The following is an 18,896-nucleotide window of genomic DNA, read 5'->3' on the forward strand; positions in this document are numbered from 1 at the left end:
TATCTCAAATGCAATAAACATTTATTATAAGGACTGCGCTGCGCTGGATTCTCCCTTTATTTACCCAGCTGTATTGCATTTAAAGCCCAGTGAGAAACATTAACTTGGTGGTCATGCTTTCCGGTGGTTGGACTACTTACACTGACAAGATTCAAAGTGCTGACACAGTAAATGTTTCTGCTTTTGCCTTATAAACCATCAGATTTGGAACTACTGTGAAAATCAATTCCAGTAACCAGTTTCAGAACACACACATTGTTTTATATTTAGATTTGACACATTTACACAGCTTTCAACATAAAAAAAAAAATGCCCACGGTAAGCCTCTCCGTTCACTCTTAATGACTGATTGAGACAAACACACACAGAGATTTTAATATTACAACAAAAAATGTTAAGTGCTTCAGGACATCATTAGGCAGTTTTTTTTATTTTTCCTTTACAGAAATTCTTAGGTATCTCTTGTTTTATGTGTACTTATTATTTTTAGATACTTGGCATAGAAACAACTGGATGGCTATTGTGCAAACTAATAGGAAGAGATACTCCACTGTGTTGGTACAGATGGTCCAAAGAAGTCCAGAAGAACAAATCTGGCAACAGTCTCTTCACGTTTCAGTCCAGAGAGAACAAGCTGCTACTGAGGAGATGTGTATGCACTGGACAGATGGAGCCTCCACCCAAGAAAATCTGTAAATCTTCAGGTCACATTATGTTTTATTTTTTTTCCTCTTTTTTTTTTTTTTTTTTTTTTTTAAACCCATTATGGTCAAGAACGACCTGCATAGGCCACTGTGAGGGGCTAGATACTGTTCCAAACTCCTCAAATGTACTAATGCAGTTGAAACCCAAAAAACAAACAATTAACGGGCAGTTTCTTCTTAAATTACAGCTGAGCTTCACTCTTCTAGACCTCTTAATGGATTTCAAATGTGATATTTAGGTGTGTTCCTAATATGCAGGAGGCAACATGGTGTAGTTCGGGACGTTTCATCGCCTGCCCGTCGTCCCAGCAGCACAACTACGGTTGAGGTTTCGGCTGAGCTGAGGGAAGTGGACGGTGGGAGTTCTGGATGTGGGACCGTAGAGGCCGAGGTTTCTGGCTGCGACAGACTTCCTGGGCTGCTTCACGCATGGGAACGGGGAGAAGATTTGCTGTTTTGGGATGGAGGACAACCCCGGGGTTGACGGTGAAGAGGAGATTTGGGGTTTAGAAGACGAGGAGATAGAGGACAGTGACGGGGTGGAGGGGGAGGAAGTTTTGTAAAAGCTGGAGGAGCCAGGGGGAGAGAGAGCAGATAAGCTATTAGCTGATGAAGAGGGTGGTAAGCAGGATGTGGAGTTGGGGTTTGGTGTGGATGTTAGTGTTGGAGAGGATGAGGAAGATTGATGAAGAGGAGGAGCTGTTGGAGAGTGGGGTGTGCTTGGAGTGGAAAGTGAGGAAGAAGGGATGCAGGAGTTGGAGAAGGAAAGTGGAGTAATAGGAGGAAAGTGTCTGAGAGAGCCAGCATCTCTTCCTGAGCCTGATGAGTCAGACTCTTTTTGCCTGCTTGAGGAGGGTGGTGGAGGGAGTCGAGGGACTTGGGGTGCAGGTTTAGACTCTGGTAATTCGGGTGCTTTGTCTGGGTTTTGGCCATTGGGAAAACTTGGGTTTGATTCACACTCTAGATCCAGGGAGCCCAGCTGAACCACCACCTCTGCAACTTCTACTCCTTCAGTCTCATCTGAACCCTGTAAAGCCTCCTCACATGCTGACCCCATACCAGAGGAGTCAGGAGATGGAGGTACAGAAGAATGGCTTGCCTCTTTCTGCTCATCATCTTGCTTATTTTCCACACTCTGTTTCTCCTCCTCATCCTCCAACTTTGCTGATTCTCTTTTTTCCTCTTCATCTTCATCTTCCCGGTCCTCTGAATCTCCAAATCCCAGCTGAGCTCGAGCCCTGGCTATATTCCTCCGATGCTGCCGAACGTGAGCGCGCCATGGTGATCCTGCACCTCCTCTGGAGCTTCCTGGAGAGCCAGTGCTATTTGAGGCCAGCGAGCCACAGCGCTGCCTGGCTGGGGAACCCTGACTCTGGGACAGAGGAATAGGTCGGGCCCCTGGTAGAGTGGTCATTGTAGCAGAAGTGGGTCTGTAGCCTCGAGGACCTCCACATGGTTTTCGGCCCAGGAGGAGATGGTTTATCACTGAACTGGAAGGGTTGAGCTGTGAGGCCAGGACACGGGTGGCAGGACACTTGTCTGGAGGGAAGGTGAAAGTTTAGGGTTCAGACAAAATAAATGTATTACAACATATGCTCTCTGGGTTCATCAAAAAGGTCTAAGCATATGGCAAAATCCAGAATCTTCCTATTTTCCATTTTGGCCCTGATAAGACTGAAGCTTGTAGTAATTATATATCTAGGTACCACATTTAATTATAATGGTAATTTTACTAAAGCTATTGATAAACAAATTAATCAAGCCAGACGTGCACTGTATAGTCTGAAAATTAAGGCGCTTAAGTTAAATCTCCCTATCGATATCCAGTGTGAACTCTTTAACAGAACGATCGTACCCATCTTGTTATATGGATCTGAAGTATGGGGTTTCAAGTTATTAAGTTCCAAAAGAAATTTTTAAAAACTTTACTTGGAGTTAATAAAAGAACAGCAAATTGTATGGCATTTGGAGAATTGGGTCAACTTAGCATTGAAGCACTAGTGTACAAAAGAATGATACATTTTTTGGGCTATCTTACTAATGGTAAAGAAAAAAAGTTCAGACTACTTAAAGATATGTTTGATAAGGATGTCTCTAAATCAAGATGGGTTTCAAAAGTTAAAGAGATTATAAATAATTGTGGATTTTCTTATGTGTGGTCAAATATTGGGTTAATTGATGCTGATTGGCTTAGGAATACCATTATCAAAATTGGTATGGTGAAATCCAGAGTAATAGGTTACGTTCGAACTATTGTCACTTTAAATGTGAAAATTCTTTGGAAAGTTATCTTGTCTCTAACCTGAATCATCATGATCGTATACTTCTTGCTAAATTTCGTTGTGGAAACCATCGGCTCCCTATTACAGAAGGTCATTTTTTAAATGATATAACTCAGGCTGAATGTAATCTTTGTAATATGAAGGCTATCGGGGATGAATATCATTATATTCTGGTTTGTCCATTTTTTAAAAACCCAACGTGAAAAGTACCTGAGACAAAAACTTTTCTTTTGTCCAAATATACGTAAGTTTTCTGTACTGTTCCAAACTAAGAACGAAACAACATTGTCTAATTTAATTAATTTTGTTAAAATAATTCTATATTATTTTAAATAATTTCCTGTAAATTCTCTGTGTTAAATCAGGAATTTGTTTTTTTTTTTAACACACTCTGATTGAGATTTATTGTTCTCAGATTTTACAGTTTGTTCTGTTTAATTGTTCATATGTTTATGCTTGTTTTTTTTCCTTTAACTACTTTTAAACCTTTGCTGTAAACACGAGGCATGATGTTATGGTTGCTTAAAAAATTTTTAATGGTACTCTCATACCCCGAAAGGGGTCGTTTTAGATTAAATAAAATTGAATTGAATTGAATTGAAATTGCTAGCTTCTTTTAACTACCATGTACTCATACTTGCTCCAAATGGCTGTAATTGGCTCCTGTCACTGAGCTCCTTTCAGTTTCCATTAGCCTATGTTAGCTCCAGCTCTAGTGCTGCTAATTCTAGATATCTGCTGTTGAGATCAGATTGCTCCTGTTAGCTCTTTTTAGATAGCTGCATTTAGATATAAATAAAATTGAATTGAATTAATGAGATTTACAACACTCTGGACTAGAGTAGAAATTATTATTCCCATATTACATAATATGTTAATATTTAGGTCTTTTCCCAGTGTAAGTAAACCATGTTACAATACAAACAAGACTTCATGAAAACAGATTAAAGTGCTTTACAGAGTGTGTTGGGAACAGATGTTTGCAGCTGCAGAGAGAAAACACCAAATCTAACAATATTACTGTTGTACAAGCCTTATAAATCATGTGAGTGTGAGAAAGAGTTTATTCATAAAGGCAAGTGACAGGAGTTTACCCAAAAACAGAGGAAACCTCCAACATGCAGCCAAAGAGACATGAATCATTCATTAGATCGAGTGTAACTGGAAACATCTGTCACTGCAGAACATTTTAGTAAAGGAAAAATAAAGTGAGGCTCTCCAGAAGTAATCAAAACATGACAAAAATGTGAATGCCTGTACACTTTGACTGCTTGTAAGGTAAAATAAATTAAAGGTAAATAAAGTCCTAAAAAAAAAATGTTATTGATGCATTTAATGAGTGTTAAACATGTACAGCAGTGACAGATGTCTCTAAATAAATACTTAGAATACACTGTAGCTGGTTAATTGTGTGTATACCATCTATAACCAGAAGAAAACCATCACCAGCTGTTTCCTCATCCACATATTTTTGATCACATATTGATTATACCAAAACAGAGCGTGGCATCCATTTTCAAAATGCTCTCAAAATCCCAGACAACAGTTACTGTCATGATATAGAACGATAAGCTTTCATAACACTGCTAAACCTTCACCTTGACTGAATGAATCATGCTGCACGTGTCTGCATCTCACAGCATTTTGAGAGCATGATCTGCAGGCAAAATAGAGCCAACGAAAACCAGATTTTATAAATTCAGTCATTTCTTTCAGATATGCATCCCTAGAAAGGGTTCGGTGTTTTTAAGGAAGGGGTTCTCTTGCCAGATTTCCCCACAAGGTTTTAACTGTATACTCATATTCTCTCTGGAGTTTAAAAAAAATATATGAAAAACCAATCTGTTCTTTGCAGTAAAGATAATTTTCTTAAAAATTTAATTGGAAATCTGCATTGAGAAACCCAAGGTAGAGTTTAAAACTACTCTATTACTGTAATTCAAACACCAAAGACCCTCAAATGATCCCCCAGCACACCCAGTTTCAGAAGGGCTGTTTCTTTGAGACAAGTACCGTCAGTGTGCTGGTCAGTAGTACTGCCGCTGTGCTTGTTGGAACCCCCCTGAAGAACCCCTGGACTTGTGGGCACTACAGGTCCAGGTCCTATGAGTCACACATCATCATCATCAACATCATCATCAAATGGCTGGCTTTGTGTTTGAGTACGTCTGTCATTTTTTCTTTAGTCTCATCCTTGTGCATTATTTCATTTGTGTTTTGTTTCTTAAAGGGGACCCATTATACTCCATATTTATTCTTCGAGTCTACTATAGAAGAGCTTCGCATGATTAACATTTCAAAATAATCCTCATCTATCTTACCATGAGTCCACACTTATTCTCTGTCTGAAAAAAGCTGATTTAGTTCTACTTCCTTTGAAGCACCTTTCTCCTAATTGGCTGCCCCTCAGGGTTTAAACAGCTTCTGTGCTCACAGCTGGAGCTGCAGCGTTTCCCACACTCAACTTTACTATAATGGGCTCCAGAAGTGTCTGACAGCCACACAAGTATTGTATATCACAAGCAGTTTTTTCTTCTATCCAATATCCTCAAGAGATGGCCGTACAGGACATCAGTGATTCTGTAACTTCAAGCACCAACAAGCAGTGAGAGGTGGGCGGGTCCCAGTTGTTCAAAGTGGGAAGCTGAAGCAACTAACAATGAGACCAAATGATACCATTGATTGACATACGCTATGAGGAGCTTATGGAGTATGAAAGCTTAGTCCCTGCTGATCAGCTAGCTCTGGTCCTTACTCTAGAGCAGGGATCCTCAAATCCAGGCCTCGAGGGCCGGTGTCCTGCAGGTTTTAGACGTGTCCCTGATCCAACACACCTGAATCAAAAGGCTGAATTACCTCCTCAGTAAGCAGTCAAGCTCTCCAGAGTCCTGCTAACAACTTCTATACTTGACTCAGGTGTGTTGAAGCAGAGACACATCTAAAAGCTGCAGGACACCGGCCCTCAAGGCCTGGATTTGACGATCCCTGCTCTGGAGTCTCACTAAAGGCAGTCTGGTCAGGTTGCTGCTACAGTGCAGTCCTCAAAGCCATTTAGCTGTGCCAAGTCTCTCGTCCTGAGGTCAAACCGACCTCGACTCCACTGTCTTGGGCTGCAGCTGGTGACGTAGTCTTTCCATGAGATGAAGGACCCCACAGCAGATCACAACCCACAGCAGGTGGAGCGCTGTGGCACTACAGCACGCCAGCTGCAGTCCAAGAACATGGAGTTTAAATCTGTCCACAGGATGAAGTACTTACTAGAGCAGCAGCAGATTATTGCTTTGTTATTTATTGCTACAATATATATATGGTTTCAATTATTAATTTATCTTATAAATCATGGGTGCGGATCTTCTTGTGTCTGTGTGTATTCTCTCCTGACTTCTTATACTCACAAATACCATATAAATCTGTGGGAAACGCAGAGCTGTATGCCTGAAATAAGCATACTAAGGATTTCCCTGACCTGTGACAACAGTCTAAAACTGAGTATTTAGAGCAGTTTGAAGTCTGAGCTATTGTTTCACAGGGCTTACTTGTATATTTGCTGACCTCATTATTGAAATTTGGTCATGTTTAATATAAGCATTCACCATTATAACAGATACATGACTGACAATAGGAAAAGCCTAATAGGTCCCCTTTATGTGTTTTTTTTTTACAACAGCAGAAGCACACAAAACCCAAAGATTTATGCAATTTTTCATGACATTGAAATCAATATAATAAAACCCCAAAAACATAAAGAACTGAGAGCTCAAAGACATCTGTGATCCTTGCACACCTGCTGTGACGACTGTTATTCATTTCCTGCTCACCTGTGCGAATGTAAAGTTGCATAGCCTGTTGCTGCTGCCGCCGTTTGATGCGTGCGTATTGCTTCTTCAGGGCATAGATGTCGGTGCTCATTCTCTCCATCATCATGCCGTTAATGGCCGCTTGATGCTCTGCCCTCGCTCCTCCTCCTCCTCCTCCTCCGCTGCCACTTCCTCCAGCTCCCACCGCTCCGGGGCTCAGCTCTGCGATGTTTCCCTGCTCGCCCCGATGGTCTGGATGTAAGAATACATGTAGAATCAGAGCATGCGTCGGGTAATAAAGTTGTTTATGTAACACATGCTCCAATTTTTTATCATTTTCGCTTGTTTTGATCCATTTTGTGACTGAAGAAATAAAATTATTTGAGTAAAACACTCTGGTGGTTCAAAAAGGCAGATGGAGCAATTTAGGATCAAATCCGGTGTGCCTTTTTGGCTCTTCTTAAGCTCCTTTTCTTACGTATTTACTCGTCCAGTTTTGCTTTAATCAACATCAGCTCTAAACTAGAAACATCAGATTGAGTACCAGCAAGGAAAAAAAAAAGCTGCTTGATGGGATCGCAGTAGGAAGATGAAAACATCTGGAGCGTCTATTTAAATGTACACTACATACTGCATTGTCGGATACTGTTTTGGAGACTGTATCAGTCTAAAATTACAAATTTCAAAGACTTTCAAAGTTTGCCGACAGGATAAGTCACTCTTTCCTGTTTTCTTTGCCTCTGATGGCGTCATTGACTCTGTGCTTTTAGACAAGCAGCCTTTGAAGAGGAGATAAAGTGCATTTTGTTGAGTGAATTATTGTTTTCTCTTTAGCTTGACTGAAAGTTATACAGTGTAAACCCCCACCCCTCAGAGACGAGCTGGCTCAGTTTGTTTACTGTAATTGCTCTGCTGTCTCAGAGTGGCCGTGCTGGTGATTTATTGATGTTCTTTTCCTTCAAATAGCTTCTAAAAATAATGAGCAGAGTTTCCCTTTTGAAGTAGGTCAAGTCAGTTGTACTGACGCCTTCTTACGAGGAGAAAAGTTCAGCTCAGTTTTGGAAAATCTCTAAGTGTGAAAACCGCTTTTTTCGATCTTAACCAGCATTTTTAAGTAAAGCCCTCGGTCTGGTTGAGGCTTTTTCATGTTTGCGCGAGTCGTTGAAGGAGGAGGAAGTGGGGATTTGTCTGGAGGAAACAGATCAGAGTCTGTCAGTACTTAAGAGTCAAATTAAGGGCAGGACATGAGGATTTGGGGCAGTAGTTCGCCTGGAACCACTTGGCTCCTGACTGTACCCACACTGAGGGCCACTATTTAAATCCTTTGAGGTATTTTGTGTGTGTGTGTGTGTGTGTGTTGACCTTTGAGATGCTTCTGGTATCTCTGCAGCTCGGGGGCCAGTAGGCCACCCAGGGGTCCCAGACAGCCAAGCGCAGTCACCACAGAATCTTCATCATCCATGTCGGCGTCATCATCACTCTCCCAGCTGCCAAGACCGCCACTGCAAGAACAGCACCACCACCACCAGGATTTCATGTTGCCATTACCACCACAAACCACACAAGTAAACAAGTTGTATCTGTACAAGAGATTTCAGATATGTTAAATATATATTTTTGGACTCAAACTGAACGAGTCTTCTTTCATGTTTGTGTTTCTGAATATTTGCTAGTGTGAATGTTACTCTCTGTTGATGATCAGTGTCAGGGAGCAGATTTGCATTGTTACAAGTTAAAAGTTGTCAATTTTGTCAATAAAAAATTTGTTAAATGATAGTTACCAATCAAATTTTTGGTGATTAAAAATGGGGCTGCTGCTGGAATTCAACACTATTTTCCTTATAAACGCAGTGAGTATCAGTAAAATACAAAGAAAAAGCAGAAATGGTCATACCTCCAGGGCATCTCTAGTGGTCATAAACATAAGGTGTCTTTAAAGGCAGTAAACTGGAGAAATATGTAGTGTTTTTACACAACACTATTGATTTTCTGTGTTTAGAACAAACCTTCCATTGGATTTCACTGAGGTAGGGAATGGAGTGATGTTGTAGGTGTATTTCTCCCTTAGCTCGGCCAGCTGGGGGAAGGGAAACACCGCCATGGAGTAAACCTCCTGTACAGAGAGAGGAGAGGGTGAGAAAGCCATGATCACAGCAGTTAAACCAGCATTTAAAGGTGCGCGAAGTTTGGCAGCTACCTGCATGAGCTCGGCGGGATCGATGAGGTTGTGCTCCAACATCTCCTGAGTGAGACAGCCCATGGTGCTGTAAAACTCATCTGCTGTCTGACAGTACTCTATCCTCCTGAAGAACGAGGAAGTGAAAGAGCCAGGCATGGGTTTAAAATGAGATTTAAACTACTAGAGATCTAAATCAAGTTTTTACCTGCATTCATCTGATTTTATTGAGGTCAGAATTAATCAACAGAGCAGTGCTTTATACCACTGTAACAAACATTTTCACAGAATACTCTATCATGTTTAACAATATATTCTTTTATTTCAACATTGCCCAGATTGCCTCTCCCATTGCTGTGGATGCAATCAGCTCCAGCAGCAGCTGAAATTCACAGGAATTTATTATTAATAAAATTAGAAGTAGAGGAGGTGATAATAGCTTTGATAATAAAGGGTTTTTAATGACAAGAGGAATGAAACTGTCTTGCAAACACTGAATACTTTTTGGTAGAAAAAGGCTTAACCTGAAAATTATTCACATAAAGAACAACCCAAGGCTGAAAACCTCCACCAACACTACAGATTCCCTCCACACCATGCATGAACCGAGTCCCTGGATACAAAAGGATACAGTATCTGGAATCGTTTGTGAGATTTTGTTGAGAACTTCACGGTGATGTCTCCCAATTTGTATTTAAATGTGATATGAATTTTCGAAGATATCATGAAAAATCTTCACAAACTATGAAGTGAAAAGCAGCTGCATGAAGGTTTTGGGTTCAGTGGCTTCAGTGGCTTTGCTTTTTGTAGGTGATGCGGTTCTGTTGGCTTCGTCGAGATGATGACCTCGGAAGCTCACGCTGGTGTAGTTTGCAGCTTGAGTGGAAAGTCTGAGAATCATCAATGAACATAGGCTGGTGTGCTCGTTTGAGCTGCTGTCCAAGTGGAGGGGTTCAAGTACCTCAAGGTCTTGTTGAAGAGTGAGGGAAAGGAGGAGCATGACTCGCAGAAAGACAGAAGGGCTGGTGTGGCATCTACTGTGATGCTGATGGTCTGGTGTGGCGAAGGAAGAGCTGAGGGTGAAAGCGAGGCTGATCGATATACGTTCCTAACCTCACCTGTAAACTGGTCAAAACGAGGAGATCACAGAGACAAGCAATGGAAAATGAGCTTCCTCCAAAGGGTGTCTGGGCTGGATAGGGTGACTGATAGGGTGATTCTGAGAAGAATTTCTCCTGGACACTGTCTAGGTGAGGTCTTTCCTGGCATTTCCAACTGAGAGGAAAAACTGGGCAGACCCAGGATCTCTCTTGGCTGGCTTGGGAATGCCTCACTGTCCCACCAGAAGAGCTGGAGGAGATGACCAGCGAGAGTCCGTGCCTCTGCTTAGACTGCTGCCTGCGTGAACCAGACCCAGATGGATGAATGGATGATGTGAAATGTCAAATATTTCCCCTTTTCACAGTGGCAAAAAAAATCCTGGTTCAAATAGACTCCAACCGCCAATCACTTCTAAGATATATGTAAGCTATGCCCCACCTGTGGTAAAAATTTTCATGTAAATCTGTTCATAACTTTCTGAGTAATACGGCAAACTAACAGCCAAACCAAACATCACGTAACATCCTCAGCAGAGTTAACAAAACAGACCTTTTGGGGTATTTCGTAATTGCAGGAAGGATCCACTTACTCTCCCAGTCTCTCCCAGATGGCGAGACCAACCCGAAACAGCACCTCTGACCCTTCAAAGAAAACAGAGTCCCAGATCTTCAGCACGGTGGGCGCCGGCAGGCAGGTAGCAAACATGGTCAGAAACCACTGCATAGTGAAGACGTTGGTCAGCGGAGGCTCGTAGCTGCCTGAAAGGCGCACACAGTGATTGTGATATTAAGCAAGCGGTCAGAACATTTAATTAAGACACCAACTCACAGACGTGAACAAGTTCTTTGCCTCTATGTAGGAAAAACATCTAAATATGCCAGGTAGTATCTGTACCTCCGGCCTCTCGGTTGGCTGCTTTCTGAAGGTGGTGGAGATGCTGGGAAAGCCTCGGGAGCTTAAGGCGCAGCAGGTCTCTAAACACCGCCATGTCCACTGATTTTTTTTTTGGGGGGGGGGGGGGGGGGGGGGGGGTGACAACAGAGTAAGAAATCCAGTGTGACACTGCTGTCAATCCTCACATTGTTTTGGTGAGTGTAAAAATGTTATATTGTGATTTTAATTAATAATGTAATTCTTTTCCACAGTCAGACACATTTCAGACCACATCTATTACATCCATCAACCTTCTGAGCTCTCAATGTTAAACTAAAACAGTTATTTAAACTACTTTTAAGTAATTTTAAAAATGAACACAAATCACAATTTTTGCAGAGCCCAAATTGATATATTTACATTGCTTGTTTTGTCCTGTTAAGTCCATTAAATCATTAGTGTTTTTGCACATCCAGTTAGGACCCATCTGCCATCTTAGCCTCTGGGGATATTGGCCAGTATTTTTAGGGCTTCCAGTGTTGGCAGATGAAAGATATTCACATTAAGCCTTCATTTTCTGTCCTTTTATAAATTCAGATAAATTATGAAACAAACTGGATTACAATTACACGATAGCCAGTCACATTTCAGGAAATACAATCCCTCTTTGCTCTCAACACGGACATTTACAAACACGCAACCAAAGCTTAGACGTCACCACTCCAGGTTTAGGAGTAGACTACAACATGCAGGAATTATTTCATCTCCAAATCAGAGAAATGCACCTAATGGAGTAAAGATGTCCCAGTCGTGCATCTCAAAATGTACACATATATGTTCCTGCATTTCTATAACAGTGTCTATGATGTTTTGAAAACTGTGTCATTTTGGGCTGAAGATGTTACAGCATGTGTAGCTGGGGAGTCACAATATACTGTACCCACAATAATGGTGATATTAAAAAAACATTACTGCAGCCTCCGCTCGTCTACAGACTTTAGCTGGCTAAAGTGAAGTGACTACCACACAGCTGTACTCTGTCACAAACACAGATACAGAAAGGCTGTTATTATGAAGATGGACTGGATGTCTTCATTATTAAATTCTGCTCCTCAGTGCTTTCAGAGCTAATGCTTGCTGCTTTGTTAAACACTGTGTGTCTGCCCTCATGGAGTCACTGCAGTCTGGTGTCCATTTATCAGTGACGTTTGTACATTTGGTACTGCGATATTTTCATTAGTATCTTTTGAGCACAGTAATTATGGGAATTGGATATTATGGCAGTCATAATGTGTAGTCTCGTTCTTTAATCTATTTCAGTATTGTCTGAAGTGTGTTGTTGTAGGTCGTTTACCTGACAATGCTCGCAAGTTGTTGGCAAAATAACTGTCAGGCAGCACTTTATCAATGAGATAGATCATCACCTGAATATAGAAGAGAGGCAGAAACAAACACAAAAATCTTAGTCTCAGCACAGTTATCCACCAGAACATTTAAGCAGATTAAACCCGGGGACGTTTACTCTGAATTTGATCATATAAGTCATATTTTTGGTGTATACCTTCAGTGCATCACTCTCACTGCCTTCTGTGACCTCCAGTATAAGTGCAGCCAGTACGTTGAATCCTTGGCAGTAACCTACAGTTTTATTCCAGCGGGCGTATGCCAGCAGCACCCTCTTCAGCACTACCCTGTCCTGCTCCCCCTCTTGGCCACAGTAAGAGCTGCAGCCTGTCCTGTGCAGATCCTGTGGGGGAAAAATTAGAACAGCTCAGATATTACAAGGCCGTGCATTAACAGGATGAATGAACTAATATTTGATGCAGCTGGGACAGAGAGCTGTGAAGACAAACAGATTTTGTGACACAAAAGAAAAGTTCTGCAATGACTCAAGTGATAAAATCATCCTGTTTACTGACACACAAGTCCTGAGCAAACATCCTCTATCCAGGTACAACTTCCAAGGAACACACCGTCTTTTATTGGCTGTTGAATGCACTTCAGCAGCCATCGCTGATACACTCACTTCCAAACATAAAAACAAAAACGTTCCAAAGAACATGTCACCTGCAAGATTGCTGAGATACTGAAAGCAAGACGGACAGACGAACAGATGTCTCCCTGCTTCTTGACAGGCGGCACCATAAATGATCTCATCAGAGCTCGACAGGTTCAGAAGAAGCTCTCGTCTCATAAGCTGACCTGTTTATTCCAGCACTCAATTAAATAAAACAGACATTTGCTGAACTATATCTTAAACCCCCCCCCCAAAAAAAAAAAAAAAAAAATCATCTTAACTCAATGGAACGATGGATTATTGTGATAATTACAGGCTCAGATCCAGTTTTGTAGGTAAATTTAGCTCCATCTTAGGCAATCTAACAAGAGTCCTGTAAACTCTACCTTCACTAAGCTTTGGATGATTGGACATGATGCTAAAGTTTGAGATTGTGCAGGAATCATTTACCATTAACCTTCTGAGGAAGTCATTAACGATGATGCGAACTAACCCTAATCGTAAGTTTTGCAGAAAAACAAACTTTATAGTATAAAAGATGGACGGAGCTTCAGGGCCTCAAAAGTGAAGTGATGCTGCCTTAAACATGCATTCTTTCTAATGGCCAGCAGAGGGAGATTCTGCTGCCTGTGTTGAAGTCTTTGGAAAAACGGCTCTTGGTTCTCTTACTCTGTGACCTCAGTAATTAGTTTCCTGATGACTTAATGAGTTTAATTGCTACGCGAGGTTAATTTTATAAATTATGGTCACAGACTATGGTATACTCATTGGCTAATGTTACAGGTGTAAAGTGTTTTCAGTAGAGTCCACTGAATATTGCGTATTAAGTGACCCTGAACAGTGTCTACACTATGCTTCAAAAGGCAGTTTCTGTCTGTTTATTTTAGGCTTCAACGCTGAGCACTGAGCTGCTGACTCAGGGAACACACCAAAAATGTCTGCATCATCTATGCACACACACACACATATTTGTTTCATCCCCAGACCCCAACATGCAAATACAATCTTATTACCTTAACGATTTGGATGCCAAGGGAGTCATCATCTGGGTTGCTGCGCTCGTTAAAGGCAAAACGAAGAGTCTTGTCCCAGTCAATAGAGATACTGTGGAGGTACTGGTCTGCTAAAGTTAGCCAAACCTGCACGATGACAACAGCAGCCAATAAACAGCGAGCCACTCAGTGCTACGGCTTTTGTAGTAATCCAGATTTCCATTCAGCTCCTACTGAATGATTTTAGCAAACATTTAAATGGCACTGTTGCTTCAGTAAGAGGCCCCCCTGTTCACAGTGACTCACTTTGTTTCACATTCATGTAAGAGATGTGATTTCAATTGTTCAGCTCCTCTGACGAGATGAAAGTAATTGCTTCCATTTTCTCACTCTTGCATCCCAAGAGATAAAAGTTGGGATGTGAGATGAATGGAGTGCTGTAGACAGAGTGCCTCTACATAACTGTTCTCTCAGATGTTTCACAGCTGGGCTCTCACTTTTATTTGCTTAACACCCCGACAGCTTCAGAACACAACTAGAGAGGAAAAATGTTTAAGGTGTTGTTTATGAAAATGCCTTTTTATAAGGAAGAGGAGTTTCTACTCACTCAGTACAACAAAGTGTTGGATTGAGAGCACGTGGGGATCAATAACAGTCCCAACAATGGGAAACATGATATTTGGGTGATTAAAGTTACATACCCTCTTCCTCCATTCCTTTGGTATCCCAGTAGGAAGCCTTGCCACAGCTTTGAGGGCATCGTACCACTGTGGGAAAAGAAAAAAACCCAAAAATATAATATTAACATGTTTACTGTATTAAAGAAAGAGGAAAAAGCTACCCACATTAAAATGTTTAGACTTATATTAACCAGGTTCAAGACACTGCTTTGCCTGGATGGATAATTTCCTGAAGGGGAAGCAGTTTACCAGCTGGTAAAAATCTGTGCTGTTCATTATTTTTTCATATTCCATTTGATCTCCTAATGACTCAGGTTAATAAAAGATTAAACTGATTGCTCCATGCTGTGGTACAAACTGGTATTACATAAACGTACAGCAGTCCTAATTAGTCTTTTCAACACAATGCGTGGATGTTTTTGGCATAAAGTCAAAGCAGTTGTTTCTTCACATTTTACTAGTAGCTTCAGTTAATTTTGTAAGCTTTCAAAACTATATTTAAATACAGGAATTTACAATAAATATATTTAATGTTTAACATTATGCATTATTAAGGGCAGGATCATTTTCAGTGACAGATGGGTTCCCTTTTTGCCTTCTTATTGTCGCATTCAGAAAATAAGGGGGGAGTTTCTCCATTAGGTACATTTTGTTTTAGGCTTTCACTAACTTAAGTTTGCTTTATGTTAAATATAGCAGTGAATGATGAACATTGCTAACAAAACTAGTACACGAAATAACTTGCAAGTTCCGATCTGCAGCCAAATATGGTCACAGCCAGCTACACACCAAAAAATAAATAAAAAATCTTGTATATATATAGTCTATGGCTTAAAAATATGCACACAATACACAAGATTTTAGATAAAAAGCAGTAACAAGAAGATACTATCAGGGAAGGATGCACAGATATATGTACTGGTTAAGTATTGGTATCCAATAGATACACAGGGCTATTAGCACAAGATTATATTCATTCATTTGTCTTTATAACTAGTATGTTGCTTAATATCACCATGTGTGAATTTTCAGTTGAGCTTAAAGACAAAATGTTTTGGTTTTTTTTCCTAATGAAGATGAAGAAAAATAGATTTTATTTATTTATTTTTTTTTGGGGGGGGGGGGGGGGGGGGGGGGGGGGTCAGTATTATCATCTGTATTGGTCAGAATTTCACAATTTATGCATCCACAATATCAATGGGGATTGTCTGCAGGGACTATATGAGAGTGTAATATGGGTTGTACATCTTCAGCCCTCACCTGCTGGAATCCATTCTTTCCCAGCGAGGGTTCAATGGTAAACTTCAGCCTTGTGTCAACTCCTAGAAACAAACCAAAAACAAAAAAAAAGGTGGTTAGAGAGACCTTTTACTTAACGTTTGCAGACTTTTGTTTTCAGGAATAGGGAAGTTATAAGACCGAATTTTGTTTAAATGTGTACAAATAAACAAAAAACTTATTTTTGAGGTTCAGTGGAATAAAACAGCAACTTTCGATTAACAATATCACACAAAAGCCAATCATGAACACTTAGGACATAAGGCAGTTAATGAACCCAAAATACTGATCTTCACAATTTAAAACGAAATTTAAAAGACTTCCAGAGAAACAGTTTTTATCTGATCTTAACGCCTTTATGCAGTTCTCCTTTAACTGGACAATTCAAACATCTGGAGTCTTCCGAGTAGCTTTAGTCAGATACACCAAATAAAGAGTTTACACATTCTTCCGTGTTTCCAAAGGAAAAACGGACATTCAAGTCCACGATTGTGTTATTTGTATTTGTTTAGTGGCGGAGCTCTGAGTCGCTGTCCATTTCCTGGTAGTGCTGAATCCGCGTTTCAGTCTCCACTGGTTAAATGGTGTAAAACCTCTTTGCATGCACACAAACTCCTTTAGAGAGTATTTACTACACTAGGCTAAACCCCACGAGAAGACCAAACGGAAATGAAATTCTGATCTGAAGTTAAGAAGTGGGAAAGTCCTGACATGCCTCCCTCGGCTCTGCGCCAACAGCTACGACTGCGGCCATTTCCCTTCCCGTCTCCATCCAGCAGAGCCTCTGGAGGATCGGTGCCTCTCACACGGGACACCTGAGTGCACATGAAGCGTCGTTTTCGCTATGATAAAACTCCGAACATAAGAAGTAATGGCTTGTAACCTGAACGGTCCGCTTCGGTCGTTTGGTCGTGCGCCATTGTGGATGAGCGCCGTTTTATTCTGCGGTTTCCTGTCGGAGCTTCGGGAGAGGATTAACGCGGAAAACCCTCCTACTTCCCTGCCACAGATTAGTCCAGCGCAGCCGACAAAAAACGTAGATACAGTACCGCAGCTTGGGCCAGCAGCAGTAGTGGCGTTCAGAGGGGCAAATGTCACCATTTCTCCAGAGTATAAGTGAAATAAACCCAGGAAAGATAAATACGGAAAATTGGAAAAAGTGGGAGGAACAAGGAAAATGTGAAATGATGGGATATAAGTAAATCTTATTCTGAAAGTCTGAAACGTTATCAATCATCAAGTTACAGGAAACGAACCTCTTCAATACAGAAAATCTTTCATACCTCATGCAATTTTCTTTACATCCAGCACATCTGTCAGGCACAGAAACATCTGTTCTCTCAGCTTTTACTTCAACCCTGTAATGTTTATTCTCACTTTTATTGTGTCATATTGGGATTTTTCTATGGAACTTTAATGAGCTATTCCACTTTATTTAGACTATTTTATTGGGGGGGGGGGGGGGGGGGGGGCTGCTGTAATAGAGCTGTAATACAGTAATTTCTAGATCCAAAGTAATAAATATGGGGACACATTCATGCTGAAAGTTTGCCTGATATTTTAATATATATACACACAACCTTTAAGAAAAAACATGCAGACTATGCAGGTGTAAAATGTTTGCTATAAATTTGGCAGCTGTATGACAGCATTATTACATTTTGTCATTTACAGCATAATTACTGTCGTTTCATTTACAGCATTACTGCATTTCCAGGTGCACTACGGCTCAAGACTGTAAATTAAATTTCAATATTTAACTTATCTTCCCATCATCCTGACATTTACAGAAATATACTGTATATACATGGTACAGTGTTACTGTAGGAATCACAGTACGATACTGGTTAAATGAAAAATAGTTATAGTGCATGTGGTAGAGAAATATAAAAATATTTTATAATCTTCTTTCATAATTAAATACTATGAGCATAAACTGAAGTCAGTGTTTGTTTTGATGGTCTTATGCAAGCGTTCTCTTGCACTCATGCATATCTTCCCCTTTTCAATCTCAATGATGGTTTAAACTGTTTTTTCATCTGCTGTTTTGCATCCATCTGTTTTTGCACCGCAGGTTCTTATGAGACTCACATGACTTTTGTGAAGTAGAACTAATTAAAAAAAAAAAAAAAAAAAAAAAAAAAAACACAGTTTATAGCTTTTATTTTGATGTGTTCTCAAAGTGAAAACATGTGTACCCTCTTACTTTCAAGCCATTATTTTGCTAATTATAATTTATACAATATACATTTCTTAAATGTGAACTCTCTCATTTTTTGGTACATAAAGCAGCAATAAGAGCTGTAAAGGAAATGTGATTATTAAAAGATTGCTGCAGCCTCAGGATGTGAAACATTAGCCTCAATAAAACTACGGACTTATATTTCAGAGTAATATTTTAGCTCTTATCCCTCATTAGTGCTGCTCTGCCTCCTGATGTTTAAAATGAGCCCAAATACTCTGTTATGAGTCCGATCCACACACGAAGTGTAAGAAGGGGGTCACCTGGCTCTAAGGTGCACAGCAGCCGGGGTGCACTCCTGGATATCCCGTTGCGTTTCTTCAGGACGTTGCTGATGATGTTACCGACCCCTCCCGAGCTTTGCTGCCGCTGCTTCACGCCCGCTCTCGGCCTCCTGCCGGCGGCGGGGAGCCGCTCCTGCCTCATCCCGGAAACAGACCGCTTTAAACGCGTTCAATCACCTCATCGTTTTGTCCCGTTTTTACAGTTATTCCTGTGATGGAGAGCAGGAAGGCATCCCAGCCGCTCCTCCAAATCGATCGATTAAACTGGTGCTTCAGCCTTCTTCCGGTGATGCCTTGTTCTACCGATTTATTCCAGGAGAAACGACATATCTCCCATTTATCAGTCAGTCAAAATCATCCAGGACGCCATGTTCAAACGCTCCAGAGGATGTATTAAACATAAGGAAGGTCAAAAATAGCCGAAAGCAACGGTTTGTGCTCCTATAGTGCCGCTGATGCTGCACGCCTCC

At 40.8% G+C, this 18,896-nt stretch overlaps 1 protein-coding gene across 2 annotated transcripts; it reads right to left on the reverse strand.

The window, feature by feature from the left end:
• Positions 1 to 720: 720 nt before the first annotated feature.
• tbc1d30 (TBC1 domain family, member 30) lies at positions 721 to 18,896 on the reverse strand. 2 transcript variants are annotated; one of them, XM_030720449.1, is made up of 14 exons: positions 18,406 to 18,896; positions 15,883 to 15,944; positions 14,644 to 14,709; positions 13,964 to 14,089; positions 12,495 to 12,680; positions 12,288 to 12,357; positions 10,955 to 11,053; positions 10,650 to 10,818; positions 8,981 to 9,086; positions 8,790 to 8,896; positions 8,146 to 8,285; positions 6,805 to 7,035; positions 5,000 to 5,089; positions 721 to 2,243 (listed from the first exon to the last, which is right to left on the reverse strand). In XM_030720449.1, exons 1-14 carry the CDS (start codon positions 18,566 to 18,568, stop codon positions 991 to 993), a joined length of 2,868 nt encoding a protein of 955 aa, XP_030576309.1. In that variant the 5' UTR covers positions 18,569 to 18,896; the 3' UTR covers positions 721 to 990. The 2 variants fall into 2 exon arrangements, with proteins under 2 accessions (XP_030576309.1, XP_030576310.1); XM_030720450.1 differs by lacking the exon at positions 5,000 to 5,089.

Source organism: Archocentrus centrarchus, chromosome 23 (assembly GCF_007364275.1).
Source record: "Archocentrus centrarchus isolate MPI-CPG fArcCen1 chromosome 23, fArcCen1, whole genome shotgun sequence".
In the NCBI taxonomy this organism is placed as follows: domain Eukaryota; kingdom Metazoa; phylum Chordata; class Actinopteri; order Cichliformes; family Cichlidae; genus Archocentrus; species Archocentrus centrarchus.